General features: G+C 40.5%; 3 protein-coding genes across 6 annotated transcripts; 2 read left to right on the forward strand and 1 right to left on the reverse strand.

The window, feature by feature from the left end:
* The first annotated feature begins 132 nt into the window (after positions 1 to 132).
* On the forward strand, positions 133 to 1,515 carry LOC138913337 (uncharacterized). Its single transcript, XM_070216692.1, has 2 exons — positions 133 to 1,137; positions 1,193 to 1,515. The coding sequence occupies exons 1-2, from the start codon at positions 262 to 264 to the stop codon at positions 1,400 to 1,402; spliced, it is 1,086 nt and encodes a 361-aa protein (XP_070072793.1). The 5' UTR covers positions 133 to 261; the 3' UTR covers positions 1,403 to 1,515.
* On the forward strand, positions 1,428 to 3,129 carry LOC108058302 (uncharacterized). Its single transcript, XM_017142956.3, has one exon. It carries the CDS (start codon positions 1,511 to 1,513, stop codon positions 2,990 to 2,992), a length of 1,482 nt encoding a protein of 493 aa, XP_016998445.2. The 5' UTR covers positions 1,428 to 1,510; the 3' UTR covers positions 2,993 to 3,129.
* On the reverse strand, positions 3,087 to 14,055 carry LOC108058294 (Y+L amino acid transporter 2). 4 transcript variants are annotated; one of them, XM_070216691.1, is made up of 10 exons: positions 13,978 to 14,055; positions 7,998 to 8,335; positions 7,148 to 7,394; positions 6,099 to 6,172; positions 5,896 to 6,041; positions 5,611 to 5,825; positions 5,076 to 5,305; positions 4,762 to 5,014; positions 4,601 to 4,662; positions 3,087 to 4,362 (listed from the first exon to the last, which is right to left on the reverse strand). In XM_070216691.1, the coding sequence occupies exons 2-10, from the start codon at positions 8,298 to 8,300 to the stop codon at positions 4,360 to 4,362; spliced, it is 1,533 nt and encodes a 510-aa protein (XP_070072792.1). In that variant the 5' UTR covers positions 8,301 to 8,335; positions 13,978 to 14,055; the 3' UTR covers positions 3,087 to 4,359. The 4 variants fall into 4 exon arrangements, with proteins under 4 accessions (XP_070072792.1, XP_070072789.1, XP_070072791.1 ...); XM_070216688.1 differs by lacking the exon at positions 4,601 to 4,662; XM_070216690.1 differs by lacking the exons at positions 4,601 to 4,662; positions 13,978 to 14,055 and adding an exon at positions 11,150 to 11,260.
* Positions 14,056 to 16,266: the final 2,211 nt, after the last annotated feature.

The following is a 16,266-nucleotide window of genomic DNA, read 5'->3' on the forward strand; positions in this document are numbered from 1 at the left end:
TAAACATATTAATCTGAAATTATGTAAATTTTTTGTTTGTGCAATACATAGAATTGTTTTTTAAGGGTTGAGACACCCCTATACCTTTTATTTCGGGTTTGTCACTCTGATAGATCTTTTGAGATCGTTTGTTCTTCAATGAGCAGCTTCATTAAAGCTCGATTGTAACGGTGATTCGTCCAATGTAATGGTTGTCTCGTTTTGTAACCAAAAATACCTTGTTTTTCGTGTTAAACTAAGCTGCAATTATTATCCTCAATCATGGAGCAAATTCGAGCTGTGGTGCAGTTGAGTGATAGTAAAACCGATCGGAAACCTAACTATCCTGGTGCTGGTTCACCTGGAAGGGATCAAGATGGCGGCCAGGTGAGCATTCTGGACGACCACAGCCTCCGACTGCTCCGCTGTCAAAATAAAAAATCCAAGCCGCACCTGCTGATGTCCCAGAACCTCCACTTCGATGTGCTGAGCACCCGGGAAAGCGGCCAAGAGATTCCCGTTCTTCTGGAGAATCTCTTCGGCAAGAAGAGAGATGCCTTCCTGATCCACCTGAAGGTCAGAAGGGAGTGCCACCTGATGTTTCTCCTCGATACCCTGGTGATCCAGGTGAGATCGAAGCTGCAGAGTCAGGGTCTCCGCATCGAACAGGGTGCCTTGTGGTTCCGGAAGCTCCTGGAGGATGACGGAGTGGGAAACCATTTGAAGACGTATCACTCCTTCGGCGACCTCCACGAACTGATGCTGTGGCTCCTGAATCAGTACAGGATGCGGGCTCAACTCAGCACAGGACCCGGTCACGAAGCCCTGGAGGTTCAGTACATGGTCTCCCCGGAGGACACTCGCATCCCGTTCTCCGTCCGCCTGTCCATTCTTCTGGTGGCCACGGAGGAGCTGAGTGTGGAGTCGCTTTTAGGATTGCGTTACTACTTTAATGATGAGCAAACCGAATCGGAGGTGGTCTCCACCGAACTCATTGACTTTATGCAGAGGGTGATCGAGTTGGGTCGCCGGAATTCCTTGTACATGCCTGTTTTCTTCCATGTGATGGCCACCAATTCCCAGGTGGATAAACAGAATGCCCAGCTCCTCAGCCTGGCTCACCTGGCCAGTCGTCACAATCGTCAGCCGATTAACCTGGTGAGTATTCATCAGGGTTTTCTTATCAAATCTTTAAACTTATTATTACTTTTAGTGCTTTAACCACTTGAATCACCTGGAGACGCAACAGAAGGAGATCGAGGATCGCTTTAGACTGGTCCACGCCAGTCTGATGCGGTGCATCCAGAAGGCGGAGCAACTCAAGAGCTATCGCAAGCGTTTCGATGAGCAATTGGCTGAGTACGAGGAACTACTAAAGCAGACTGCCCATACAGAATTTGGCCAATTTCTATCATATCAATAGCCTGGTGGAAAAAAATAACTATGAATGTAATGAGCCAGCTGTCAACCCACTTTTAGGCTATCAAAATTAAATTCTTGTTTTCAAAATTTAAGTTTTATCAAAAATATAATGAACAGCCCTCCGGCAACCAAAAAAAATCATCTTGTGATGGTGGTTCTCACAGATCCCAAGCGACGTGGTCAAATAGATGATCAAAATCTGGAAAATGATATCAGGCTCTTGGACAGCAAGTCAATGTTGTTGAGGATGCAGAATAGCTCAGCCAAAGCTGGTAATCTAGTAAATCCCCCTCGGTACTATCGTCACCTGGAATTCGATTCAATAGGACAGGATTTTGAGAATCACATTAGAACGGAGCTAGGAGATTTTATAAGTCAAATGTTTCGTCACCGACGTCATGGAAGTCTGCTGCGTTTTGCCACCCAAAGAAACCATAATCCTAACTTCTTAACCCGCCTTTTGATCAACGAAGTGGACAAACAGATGGTCGAAATGCGCTGTCGTTTGAAATCAGTTAACATAGATTACTTTGACGTGCGAAAGTTTGACATGGTCAACATGTTGGTGGAACCCACTGCAGTTCCCAATCGTCGAAGGGTTACACCATGCGGAAAAAATATCTCAAACACCAGAGATCTATTTCAGTGGCTCATCAATGATCTCACCTCTTTAAGGACTCGTGGAATTGGCGATGACTATCTGGACTTTGAGTTTGTGTACCGGGATAGTTTGGCCCTTCAGCACAGGATTCATCTTTCAGTGTTTCACATCTTTGGCAGCGAAAACCGACCCGATTTGGTGGAGTTCTTCCAGAATTTGCCACAGGGCAGGCAAAATGGTAGCACTCTATTAAATGATTGTTTGAAAGAGTCCTTTGACTTTAGGAGTCCCAGTCCTGCGGTGGTCATTTTCGAACTACCCATAGCAGCCGATCAAAGTGACGCAAGGAGAAAGATCTTGAAACTAGCGGATATAGCTTATGGATCCCTGGAGAAAGCCAGAAAATTAATAGTTAAATCGGAAACGAAATCTATCTCTCAGAGTTCTCTGCACTTAAGCAAAGTTTGTAGAGGTTCCGGAACCCGTAGTTCTGTGAGATCCGTGCCTGATGTATCCCTAGCCCATTGGCGTCGCACTGCCAAGTTCTCAGCTAAGGACTATAATGGGCTGGCCTACTGGTATGGTCGCATAGATTCCAAGTTTTCGGAACTTAAACTGGCCATGGAGCAGCATTTTGTGGATCTATATAGAAAGAAAAGTCTAGACCTGCGTAGTGAAATTAGGTCCATCAACCAAGATCTGAGTGAGGAGATTGACGAAAGTGGTGGCGATGGTGCCAGGTTACCTTGGCCCATTAGAGATCCAGATTCCACCAGGAAGATATATTCCATCTTAAAAAAAGAATTCAAGCAACTAGAAACTGAGGCAGAGAAAACCCCATTCGCCTCGACCCTAAAAGTCTATATTAGCACCAAAAACTATGAACTTCAAGAGGCCGAAAAAAACCTCAAGCAAAGGGAAATTGAGAATCTAAGACTAGGTCTGATTAAGTACATCAATACGCCGGATTCCAGCATTTCCGGGGACTAGAAGTTTAACTAAATGTCACCGTGATGTCACTTGTGATGTCTAGTGAAACTCCTGCTCCCAAGTGAAAACCTTGAAAAATAAATATATAATAAAGTTGTTTAGGGTATACATTTAATATAATATACATTTATATATAAATACATTATTATTGTCAACAATATGTTTCATAGTAGTTAAACAGATTCCCCAGCTGCGGCTCCATATTTTTGTCGTATGTGTGTAACAGTTAAATAGTTGAATGCTAAATAGGCAATAATATTTCTATATGAATAACACTTAATGCCGAACACCCAAAGCAACAACAACTAATGAATGTTTAAATCAATGCTAGATCAATTGGACTTCGTAATTAGACAACAACTCGCATATATAGTGTTATTCTCGATATTCTCGATATATTTAATATGTATGTTGGCAATGTTCCTGTTATTCGTTCAACAACTTTGAATCGTTTTTCTCTTGTTGGATATGTGCATTGGGCGATGGTTTTGTATTTTGTAGATTCGACCGGGATTTGTACAGGTAACACTCTCTACGATGCACGAATGAAACCTAAACTGAGCAACCTAAAGGTAGTTTTTCGTATCTTAAGTAAATGAAATAGAATTGCAGTGCCACTTAAGCTAGATTCACTTAAATCAAAGGGGGGAAAAATAATCAAAGGTGCTCTAAAATGTCTGTGATTCATAGGTATTTATAAATTAGCTCTGTAGATCCTTCTGTTGAGTATGTTCAAGCGTTCTTCTAGCCTTTCTACTTCAAAGCTAAGCCTAGAGCATGTGGTTCCTAAATGAGTTAAACAATAGCTTTTCATGGGCGCTTCACATTTTTGAGAATACTCCAAAGATAGTAAAAGACTCGTTCTGCTCTCTTAAAAATGCCAAAATCGGAGAACCTTGTTTGAGTTCAGCTCTGGACGCCTAGTAATTCCTTGTATTTTTCCTTTTTGTTCCACAGTCTTTCTAAGTCCTATGTTCGGATCCAGGGCTGAACTCTAATTTGGCCTCCTTCGTAAACCTACTGGACACTGGGCCTTGCTTCGATTTCAACTTAAGACTTACATGTGTATATAAAAATATATATAGTATATATCGTATTGTCGCCCAGAAGCTGGCAGAAATTTCGTGTGTTTCTTTTTGTATGTATATCATTGGTTGGCTACACAAAAGCGTTTACGTTGTCTATATAATGCATCCAGGCAATCAAATGTGTGCTTTTAAATGCTTTTCTCTGCTCTTGGCTAACTTGAAATCTAATCTCTGTTTGCTGTTTTCCCCGAAGAAGAACGTCCCTTACTTTTTACACCTGAGCTGGTTTCGTCTGCTTTCCGAGTACCATGAGCATTTTCTGTAGGAATCGTGTGAGGCTTACTGGAATGGATTATAAAGAAAATAGAATACATATTAGACTGGTAATTTATGAAGATATGATTAATCTACCATATCATCTAGAGTTAGGAGTGCAAAGTAAAGTTTGGGGTTGCAAAACTTGTGGTTCGTTAGTGGAGTTAGTAATTCTCTAGAAATTAGTGCTGAGTTAAAAGGCAGGCAGGTGAGTCGAATGATAATAACCAAGGTAAAACTAGGATAAAATAGCAAACTTAAAAACCTTTGACGCCGCTTTGGGACGCACAACCATCATCAGTTTCTGTAGAACTTGTGTCAGTCCGCCTAGAATATCGAAAATGGGTGGGGATCACAGCGTGATTAAGTGAAAATCAACAGGTGGGAAGCAGATTTTATTGGCCGCGATAAGATGTAACCACTTACCCATGGTCTTCTGGAACCAAATGGGCTTGTTCTTCCAGGCGATGAAGACCAGATAGACAGGAATGCTGGACAGGATCATCAGGATACCATAGCCAGTCTCCACGGGACTGGCGTACATGGGCACCACGGTCACGAACATTGTGGCGATCAGGTAAACAATGGGGAAGACCAGGGGCACTCGGATGGGACGGGGCAGGTTGGGTTGGGCCCACCTCAACCAGGGCAGGCACAAGACAGCCACGCCAATACTCAACTGGGGGAGAGAAAATATCAGTTAATTGGAGATATACCAAAGAGTAACCCAATACTCTTACCCAAGTGGCAAAGCCCACATAGTTTATTAAAGCAAAAATGTCCGAGACGGTGAGGTACAACATGGATAGCAGGGCCATGGCCAAAACAGCGGGAGTGGGCGTGAATCTCTGTATCTGGATCATGGTTAGAATCTCCGGCATCTGGCCATTATTGGCTCCGGCATAAAAGAGTCGCGAGGAGGTTAGCAGAATGCCGTTCACAGCTCCGAAGGTGGAGAGGGCCACAAAAACTGGAAAAACATATTTAAATAACTCGTATATAATAAAAAAAATTAACGAAAGATCAGATTGACATGTGCAGGTTAATTTCATATCATTTTGATATGTTTATCTTATTTTACAATTTTTTTTTTAATACAAAGTTTGGTATTTCAAAAAAGTATTTTTATAACTTTTATGAACTGTAAAAACATCAATTTGATATGTTTGAATCATAAATTTGACATTATAGCTTCTTTATTGATATGCAATAAGGTAGAAATGACCGTATTTCATATAAAATTTTTTTTTTTCCAGTTTCTAAAATAAAACCCACCTGGAATGGTCCAGGCCAGCATGCCAAAGGCCCGCTCCGCATAGGTCACCGCCACGGCCGAGGAACCCATGACCTCGTCGGGCGACAGGATGGTGTAGAACGAGACATTCGCCATCACATAGACAACGGTCACCAGGGTGCAGCTGATGGCAATGGCGCGGGGCAGATTCTTCACCGGATCCTTCAGCTCCTCAATGATGAAGTTCAAGTAATTCCTGTCAACCCGCAAAAGCAAACAAATCCAATTAGCAAGTGTCCTTCGATGTCGCATAGTAAGCCGCTTACCATCCATTGTAGGCGAAGAGTCCGGAGTAGAAGGACAAGGCGATGGAGGTGACTTTTGTGTCCGTGTTCTCAAATGTAAAGTATTGCACATTGCCCAGGGATAGTTGGTATATGCCAGTGGCAATGATGATAAACAGGGCCAGCAGCTGGGAAATAAATAGTTAGCCTTTTAGCCCCGGGAAATCCAATCCAAGCCGACTTACTTTCGCATATGTAAAGATATCCTGCACAGCAGTCGCCCATTTGACGTCCCAGCAGTTGATTAGGGTTAGCACAACTGCAAAGTAAACGGGGGAAAATGGAAAAATATATAAGTAAGTAAATATATTGAGAAGGCCGCTTAACCCACTTTCGAGCCCCCAGCAACCATCACGACTTTGGAGTCACGCCGAAGATATAAGTCCCGAGATTCCGATTCCGACTCCAAATGCGAACGACCCATGTGGGTGATGTAATAACGCGAGGACTTTCATGTGACAATGTGACAACGAGTTATTTATTGCCCCCGCTATTGTCTCATGCAAACGCACTTGATTCCGCACAATTAAATCAGTAATAATACTATTAAATAGGCAATGGGGGGAAGCGGCGACTATCAACAAGTGGGTTTGGGCAGGGAAAACTATAAATTGCAAACTGTGTGGGGAAGTGATTACCATGGCTTATTAAAATTTAATATTATGTTGTGATAACTTCAGGATAATGCATACATTTATTTTCAGATTTATTGATTTTTAGTTGTTTTACTAAAATCGATTAAATCGTTTAAAAATTTAATTAAAATGTAAATGTGATATTTATTGGATTCTCCAGAATAAATAAAATGGTTACAATTCCTCAGTAATTACTTTAGATTTTTATAGCAATAAAATAATGAATTATATATATTTCGTTAAATAAAATAAATTGATTATTATTTTTATTATTTTCCCCCTTGATTTATGGCTATAAATAAATAATATAAACACGATAATTTATGTTTTCTCGCCCTTTTTCCTCATAAAAAAAACCTATTTATATTTAGTCCGATCTGAATTTGTTTCCAAGCTGAAATCAAAACAAAACACTCCCATTCTGGCACACTGATAAGCCCGCTGCATATGGCAAACTCTTTCAGCGTGTTTATTTGCTCGCTACTCGGGTTATGCATTTAAATTGTTTCTAATCTATGGGTCAAGTACGCGAGTGCAGAGATTGCGGTCCAGGGGAGGTTCTTCCGCCCATAAACAAAATAAAATGTATATAAACTCACGTATGCAACAGACGGCGAGCAGGCGGGCCGAATCCTCGGGAGGAGAGCATTCCGGGAAAAAGGGCTTCAGGACGTAAGTACTAAAGGTAAGGGCCACGATGGCCTGGGAACAGGGTCGCACGATCATGCACTCGATCCAGAGACGGATGAAGGCCATGAAGGGTCCGAAGGTCTCCATGATGTAAGCGTAATCAGCTCCCGATTTGGTGATCATTGTTCCCAACTCCGCATAGCAATAGGCGCCCACCTAGGAGGTAAAATAATAATGAGATTTATTAAAGAAATTAATATTGCTTATAACAAAACATAAAATTTATGGAAGTAGTTCCCAGGGTTAAAAAAAAAAATAAATTAGAAATTATCCATTTCCTATCTCAAGGCTTTAAAATAATGGGCGGTTTTATTCCCGATTTCTTTTCCCATTTCGAAGTGTTTTAGGAGTGCGCAATCGTTGTCATCTGTCAGCAGCACCGCTGCGTATACGTAATTTTATTGAACTGAAGCCGCATTTCCTGCGTTTGACACGAACTTGTCATGTTTGTGTGCGTGTCAGTGGGTGTGGGTGTGTGTTAGTAGGGTGTGTGGGTGGCAGGGCGTTTGAATTGGGTGCAGGAATTTCAATAATTTCATTAAGCGACGCAGTGGCACTCTGCCAGCATTCGTAATTGAATGAGAAAGTCCTCCCCCAGTTCCACCCACTCATTCTGCCCACTTTTCCCACCCAGCTGTTATTTACCAGATCCAGATGGTAGTTTATACGCCAACAGGTGTCTCGGGGTTACCGAATGCCCTACTCCCATTTGCATATCAGGTTACTGGTATTTATGAGCTTATACACACACATTCTTACCATTGAGAAAAGTCCGGAAATGACCCAAACGATGAGGGCCAGGTTCACGCTGCCCGTGTACATCAGCACTCCCGTGGGCGACACAAAGATGCCCGATCCGATGATGGAGCCCACTATCACTGTGCATCCATTGAGCAGGCTCATCTTGGCCTTCAGGGTGACCTCTCCACCGCCACCCGCGTCGCCTCCATCGCCGCCGTCCGCATCTCCGTTGGTCAACTTGGCGGAGGCATCATTCCCATTCCCGTTGACAATCGAACTCTTCCGCGAGGAGTTCTTGCGATTCAGAGACTCCGTTTCCATGCTGTCAGCACTGCGTTGCGGTTATTATACGTTTTCTGGAAGGAAAATAATAAATATAAATTTTACAATAAATATTAAGGTTAATAAAGGCCGAAAAACTCCTTATTCTAATATTCAAACATATTCTTCTTTTAAAAAATACAAAAAGTAAATATTTTACTAAGCTACATAAGTTTAAGGTCAATAATCTTTAACATGGCATGGACAGAGTTTAACAAATTCTTCTCCATGGGGAGCCAAACAGAAAAATTAATAAATCTGTTAGAAAATGTTCTTTAATTGGTAATTATACAAGGGATACCCAAAAAAATAAACAAACCAACTAAGTATAATTTTAATATTATATTAATTAATCATTGTTTTTTGGTTTTGCCAGTCATAGTAAGTAAACTACCTATATCTCTCAATATCTTTGACCTTTTGTGAATCGATTAATTACATGAGTTTGTTTACAATATGGCTTTATAGATCCATAAATTACACGTGTTTAGTTGCTTTTAAGTCTATTTATAGTCAATCTTTTTAGCTTAGTATATTATTCGAGGGCAGTGCTTACAAGAAAAAATATTTTCCCCTTAATTCACGTATCTCTTGGCTAATGAACTTGCTTTCCTAATGCTGCTAATTATTCATTGTCTCTCTGGAGGAGAATTTGCTTTGAGAAATGGCGTGCTAATTGCGAAAAGAGGAAATCTTAATTTAAATATTAAATTCTAGGTTATCAGATGTTTCATTAAATGGAATATTGTAATCCCGACTTGAAAAATTCCAAGAGAAGGCACTTTTAGTTCTCCCCTTCACGATTCCCTTCCCTCCTTTTTTTTAGAGTGAAAGGTAATTAAAGGTCATTGGCAGAAGTAAAAAGCTTGCTCTACTTTTACCTTGACTTTTATATTCGCATTTTTTGGACACAAGCTTTTAATGTATTATTTGCACGGAGAGAAAAAGATCTATTGTTTTTATTATTTACAAAATTAAATTTTTAATCTTAAATATAAGTATAAAATAAACAACGCCTGAAATTTTCCTACAATCGGTCGTGACTTTCTTACAAGATGAGGAAGCAATAAACTGGAGTTTGTTGAACCCACAAAAATAATATTATTGCCATTCCTTTCGGTGTAAAAGTTTGACGGAGCCTGAAGATTGATTGATAAGCCCCCGAAAGAGGCACGTGTGGGCCTATGAACTCGACACAAAGCCAAGGAAGTGGTTCCCCCGAGACGCCCGACACGCCCACTTATGGTATTAGGTCACGCCAATTGTTTACCTTAGTATATCATACACATATAGGGGGAGGGGAGGCGACTTCCTCAAAGCGAAAGCAAAGGCCGGTACTGGACCCACGCTCTGCATAAATTAGCATAGCATCAGAGGCGAGAATAACAAACAAAAAAGCTATTCGATGTGTGATTCAGTTATGGAATAACTGGTGGAATGGCACAAGCAAAACAAACAGGTGAAAAAACTAATGGACACCAGATCTATAACTCGGATCTATAACCCTCGACAGCTAATTAGCCGATTGGCCATCTGATGTTTTAGATATTCTTGGCTTAACACTTGGCCGGCCAAGCTGAACGGAGTGAAAACGGTCAAAAAAGATACAATTACTCCCGATATCGCCGCGAATAGATTATGGATTCGGTATTCGGGGTATTGCAATTATTTAGTGCGGAATTCCAGTGAAATCCGAGCGGGGAAAAATACGAAATTACATCTTTGGAATTCACAATGCAACTGGGTTTGCATCATGACTTAGTCACTTTGCCAGCAGGGGGTCTCCTGTTTTTGTTATGTTTCGTGTGAAAGGCATTGTCTTTAGTTCACCTCAGGGCAATTAGCTCTTTCACTCCGCAGCCGCCATTTACTTGACCCAATTTATGCATAAATCAAGACATAAAACACACTATCGATTCATCGAAAGCGTGCTATTTGTGTGCGCACCTGAGGCATAAACAGAAAAACACAAAAGAACTAACAAAATCCATTAATTTTGGTATAGTAAACAGAACTCACTATTGTGTAGTCCATATAAATCACTGTACTGGTGGGCTATCAGTTTCGAGGCAAGTGCTTTATAGCATAGTTAGCCCAGGCTATCAACTAATTGAAGCTAATTGTGGAAAAATTTGATTTTTTTGCCTGACAAAGTATCATAAACAGGCCATCTGTTTCCCAATTGGATAATGAGTATAAAAGGGAGTTATTTTAAATGTGAAACAGAAAAAACGCATTAGTGAATTAATGTTTTTTTTAGAACGATCACAAATCCAGATTATTCCAGTCTGAATTAATTGAATTGGAATACCTAATTCTGGATTTATTTTGTTTTCCTTGTGCTGATATAGCCTATCGCTAAAAACATCTCAACCAAGTAGTTCTTATCAGGGTCTACGAAGAATTCCGTTTGATTCACAAAAATCAAAATAAGAGGAAACCGGCTGGATTATCAACAGGTCCGAGTTAGTCGTTCACTTAAAGCCGAAATTCTAAAAATATACCTTAAACAAGAATTGAACATTTCGGGTATTCAGTATATAGTATAATAAATAAATCTGCACACATAAATTCTTGCGGGCAGTTTTTAATGGCGCTTTTATGAGTTGCCAAAATCGCCTCATGCGTTTTAATTGAAATTTGTGTTTCACCGCTGTTGTTTTTCCATTTTATTAACACCTTTTTTAATTCTAATGGAATATTTTTGTTGTTTTTTCCTTCGCGTTTTTAATCACAAACACAAGTGTTGCTTATGCAAAGCCAACAACTTTTATCTACTTAAATTGTATGCTATTTGACTAACGCCGAGAACTGAGTACTTAAGAGGCGATTAGGCATTTGCTACCTGCCTAAGAGGGTCGAGCACTTTTCCCGTGAGCAAAGAGGGCTTTGCTAACTAACTGATATTTCCAGTTGCCAACAAGTTCCGCCGGAGAACGAGAACCGCACGCAGTCAGCGGATAAAGCAGACTGACAACCACCGGCGATTCCAATTCGCTCCGAGGCATCTTCGCTACGGAAATCTCAGCCAGAGGTTAATCGTGTTCGGGACTGGTCGGCAGAGCTGTATCCCCTACACTGCTATGCACAGAGAGAAATATTGGGTTCCTGAAGATTATTTTTTAACTAATTGTATTTATTTTTATTATTTTTCTACGAGTGTTTTAGTCCATTTCAAAGCAAGTTTGATTAGAGAAATGTTTTAAAGTGTATTCAAATTTATTTAAATATTTTTAATTTAAAAATAATATATATTTTAATATTTATCGACTTGCAGTTTTGTTAAAAATTTAGTATTTGAGTTCTCTCAAGTAGTTTGAAATTTTTATTTTTGTTTTAAAGCCTTAAACCCATAGATTATAGTATTAAATAATTTATAATAATAACAAAAAAATTAATAATTTAATCTATAATAATAAGTTTATTTTACGCCTTACTAAACTAATATATTTAAACATAAAAGCCTGACTTTGCGCTACTTCGAACCTGTTCGATGTTCGTTTGAGAGGCTCGCTTTTTTTGATTGTTTCTAACCGGCAATCTGTGTTTTTTAATCCGTAATTTCACCGAAACAAGTTTTCGACGCCGCGCTTTGTTTGTTCCCGTGATCGTGGCTGTTAAAATCTCGTACCTTTTGTTTTTTGGGCTTTCGACAGCAACGCTCGGTGGTTGCCGAAAAATGGTTCTCATTTCTTGTGTTTGCCTCGCGTTTGGCAGGCGGAAAATGGTACACGCTGGCTTTTATCTAACAGATACACAGAAACAAGTCGAAGAACAAGAACAAAAGTAATTTAACTGAAGGCCTACGGTTTGTTTACCCATGTGGTAACAGTCTTTTCGGCACTTGAGTTCCATGTACCCTTTTCGAGATACAAAAGTATCTTTCGCCGTGTATCTGTCTGCGTTCACACGTAGGCTGCTGGCGTCGCGTGGAAATGTAAATTGGACCTGAGACGCTCTGATTTTCGCGCGAATATTCAAATCTATTCCTGCCTGCCCACTTGCCCCGATCTATAATTGAATATATCCGCAATATGCCGGCGACTTTGCTGCATCCACAGCCCCGCACAAACTCACAAATGACTTAATTCAAAGCATTTTGTCGCCAACTGAAGCACAATGGCGACGCGTCTGCAATTTCCTAGTAGAATTTATTTAAATAACTTGTATTACCGAGAATGTTTGCCGCCTTTCAGCGTTACTTCAACCTAAATCTCGCTTCGGGCCATCCGAGTTTATTGACCAACGAGCACAAAGGCTGATGATATCCAGCTTTTGATGACTGACTTTCGACTGTCGATATTTATTTGATTCGGTTCCGCGGCCGGTTTTTGGTTCCCAAACTGCTAACTGCCCATCATCGCATTGCTTAATCTCCCCTTTATTAGCAATTTGTGTGTATAATCCCGAATTAACGACAATTGGCGTTGCGTCCAGCGACGTCATAGGTGGCCGGTTAGAAGGTATTTCTCAGTGCGATCATCTTATTAAATTAAATCTCGCCATGAAGTGCGGCACTTTAAGAGCTCCCCGACTCGTTAGTCAATTGATTTACTAAGCCTCAAAGTCGCTTTTTAAAAAGTCGGCTCTTTGGGAACTGGCTTGGAATGCAAAGGCATTATAATTCCGAGTTCGATCAGCTGATCGGCTTGCTGCTTGAATATTTTATTTACAGTCATTCTACAGGTAAACAATAATTAGAGTTCCAGTTTCTGTTTAATAATAAAGTTAAAAGGCAAAATCTTATACCAATAAAAAGCAGAAATGATTAATGTCAAATTTATGATTCAAACAAATCAACTTGATATTTTATTATTTCATAAATGTTAAAAAAAATATTTCAAAATGTCAAATTTACAAATATTGTAAAATAAGAAAAACTTCATGTTTTTCATATCATTTTTAACTAACAAAAAAATTATACTTCCCCTTAAAATATCAATATACAATTCTTTAAAAGAATTTTAGGAATTAATAGACTGTAAAATCACGATCATTAATTTATATTTTTTTTAGCTTTTCATCCTAACAAAATTGTGTACTTAATTGTTAATCTCTGACATCTGTTTGCCTTGACAAATTGCGGTTTTGGAGCTCAGCAAACAATTTAAGCGCTTTCATTAAATTAAATTTTCGTGATGCATCTCGCCAATGCCAATAAATTCGCGGCTCTCTGTCAAGGCCAAGGGTTTATCCCACCTTTTTGAGGCATTGAACTGGTAAAAAGAACTGGCAAAAAAAAAAATGGGTATTTGATACCCACACTACCGGCGTGCCAATAGCCAATAAGTCGAGGAAAACACACCTTTCGAGAATAGGTGGGCCGTGGGTATTATGTTTCCCCAGCCAAACTGAGGCTCATTAATTTAGAGATCGACTCTAAGCCCAAGTACTTATTACTTATCGACGCGGCTGGCATTTCAAGTACTATCTCGAGTTTCGTGACGTTTCTGACCAAATCGCAGGTTGACATTGCATCAGACTCTTGTCGATATATAGGTAATATAGTTGATTAACCATGAAAAGCGGCGCCAAAGTGTCTGGCGAAGCTTTCGGAAGCTGTTCGCGTGGGTGGTTTGTGACGTCAGGGATTGCCATTTGTGACGTGCTGGCCAAAAATAGCGCACAAATGGCAGAGCCAAAGACAAAATGTCACGGATTCTGTGGGCATACTTACACACAAATTTTAATTGATTTTTTCCTGGACCTCAAGCACAACTTGTAACACTTTGAGTTAAAACAGGGGTGTTCTTAGCATTTTAATCACACTTTCAGCTGAAGTTTTATTTAAAAACCCTGGGGAAATAATAGTAATCCTTTAATTTACGTTGTGCGATGTGAGAAAATATTAAAGTACAAGACCCGTTTTGTTTTCGTGGCCACAGTAGAACGCGAACTGACGGGCAGTTCGTGGTTACAGCATCGCCAGAAAGCGAGAGAGCAATCATCAGAGTATAGAGTGCCCTACCCCCCGGTATACCGATAAAACACTCCGATAAGAGGGTCTTGAGAGCAGGAGCAGTGGCCGTGGCCCTCGACAGACCACGTTTCTTGAAAACCTTTCGCGAACTGCAAATTACCCCCGACTTTCGTCAAGGGTTTTGGGTTCTCAGAGGTTGGTCATCGTGGGCTTGGTCTTTCAAATTATGCCAGGCACTCATGTTCTGGGATTTTTCTCTGCCCTTTTTGGGTTTTTATTTTTTTGCGAGACGTCTGCTCACGTTCACGGCGATTGCCGATTCAAATGCCTTTTGTTGCCTGCGCATAAATTTTCGGCTTGGCACAACCTTCTTTGGGTTGCTGCTCTCTGGGATTCTCATGCTTTTTTGTTGTACTCAAGGTCAGTGGCGTCCTGCTGCGCATGTCCTGAAATGAGCTTTCGAGTGATTACATTAGAGGTCGTGGGATTTTTGAAAAGTAAGTTAAGAAAGCTTTTGCCTCCTTGAGATAGGAACTGTGATTTTTAGATAGGAATAGCCTCTTCACATTAGTTACCATCTATCAGTAAGTGGAACGGGATTATTTTGAGGGCATCACTGGAGATGATTGGAGGCCCATTTAAACCAAAGTCTTTGGAAGAGGATATATCACTTTCCACACCAGCACCCCATTCTTCAAATACTACAGCCAGGGAATTAATTATGATTTAAGTTTTCCTAAAAGATTTAACTAGAGATTGTGTCGCAAGTTTCAATATAAGAGCAATATCCTTTTATCCTTACAAGAGGAATTTTAGTGTGCAAATTATATTATTAATTTTATAAGCTTTTAAATATATTTTTTACTTTAAGCCGCCAGTCTTCCAAATATTTTTGGCCCATAGTGCAGAAGAAAAGGTCAGGTTTCAAATTTTGAAGAACTAGTCTGGTTCTAAATCTGACTTAAAATTTACGTAAAAAATAGTAAAATTACACGAAATATACATTTTACAAGTAGATACATTGGTTCGAGTACTCGCTACATGGCCATTTAATCGAATCACCCTGCGTTTTGAATTTTGAGCCGCCCAAATCACACAGTGTTTTCAATTTTCAGCTCCACAAAACGCCCATTTTCGCCGGAAACCGGAGATAAAATCTGAAAATCAATAAATAACGATATTTATTTAAACCATGTGATCCCCACATCCAAACAACTAACCCAAAATCGCCCCCTTATGCTTATGCAGGTCGTCCTTTGGTTAGGCCGTCTTTGTCATCTGGTAGCATTAAATCCTCCTGCTCCTGATCCGGTTGCAGCGCCATCTTCCTCATCCTGGACTCCCTGGGTATTCAATAGTCGAGGCTTTTAGGATAAAATCGAAAGCTTACTACAACGTAAGTTTCAGTGACCTTTAAACGCCTGTAAAAATACTATGTGGGAATTATTCAAAGGATTTTTGAAATATTTTCTTGCTTTTGTTTGGCCATCACATTTCGCACGCAGCTTAATTCGCATGCTTTCCCCCTTTGGGGTTTTTAACAATTTGTAAGTAACATATCGAATAAATCCGTTGGAATTTGGCACATGTGTTGTGTGTTGTGTGCAGTTGCACAATGCATCCCCAGGGGGCGCGGCCCCGCAATCCGCCCACCTGCGAAAGTGTGTTGACAAGGCCAAAAGGAAGAGGAGGTTTCTGTTTCTGTTTCGAGTGTGTGCGAACCGATGCCATGTGTGTGCGGTGTGCGCCAGCAACTTTGATCCAGCTGCGAACTGTTCATGCGTGGAAGCTGCATTGTTCGGTGCTTAAAAGCGATTGCTGCTGCCATATAAATGCACTTTCCACCTTCTACCACCGCGTCCCACGTTGCGTATACGTATCGTGTACCCAGTAGTGTGCAACACGCATACGCACTGTTGCACCGCCATAAAGGCTTGTCTCTCCCCAGCTGCGTGTGCTCGCTTATTAGTTTGTTTTGCAGGAGGGTAAAATCAATCAATGGCCTCACCTGCCTCTGCCCGGCCATGGCCGCCTATCACCCGCCAT

The sequence above is a fragment of the Drosophila takahashii genome, chromosome 3R (genome assembly GCF_030179915.1).
Source record: "Drosophila takahashii strain IR98-3 E-12201 chromosome 3R, DtakHiC1v2, whole genome shotgun sequence".
Lineage (NCBI taxonomy): Eukaryota > Metazoa > Arthropoda > Insecta > Diptera > Drosophilidae > Drosophila > Drosophila takahashii.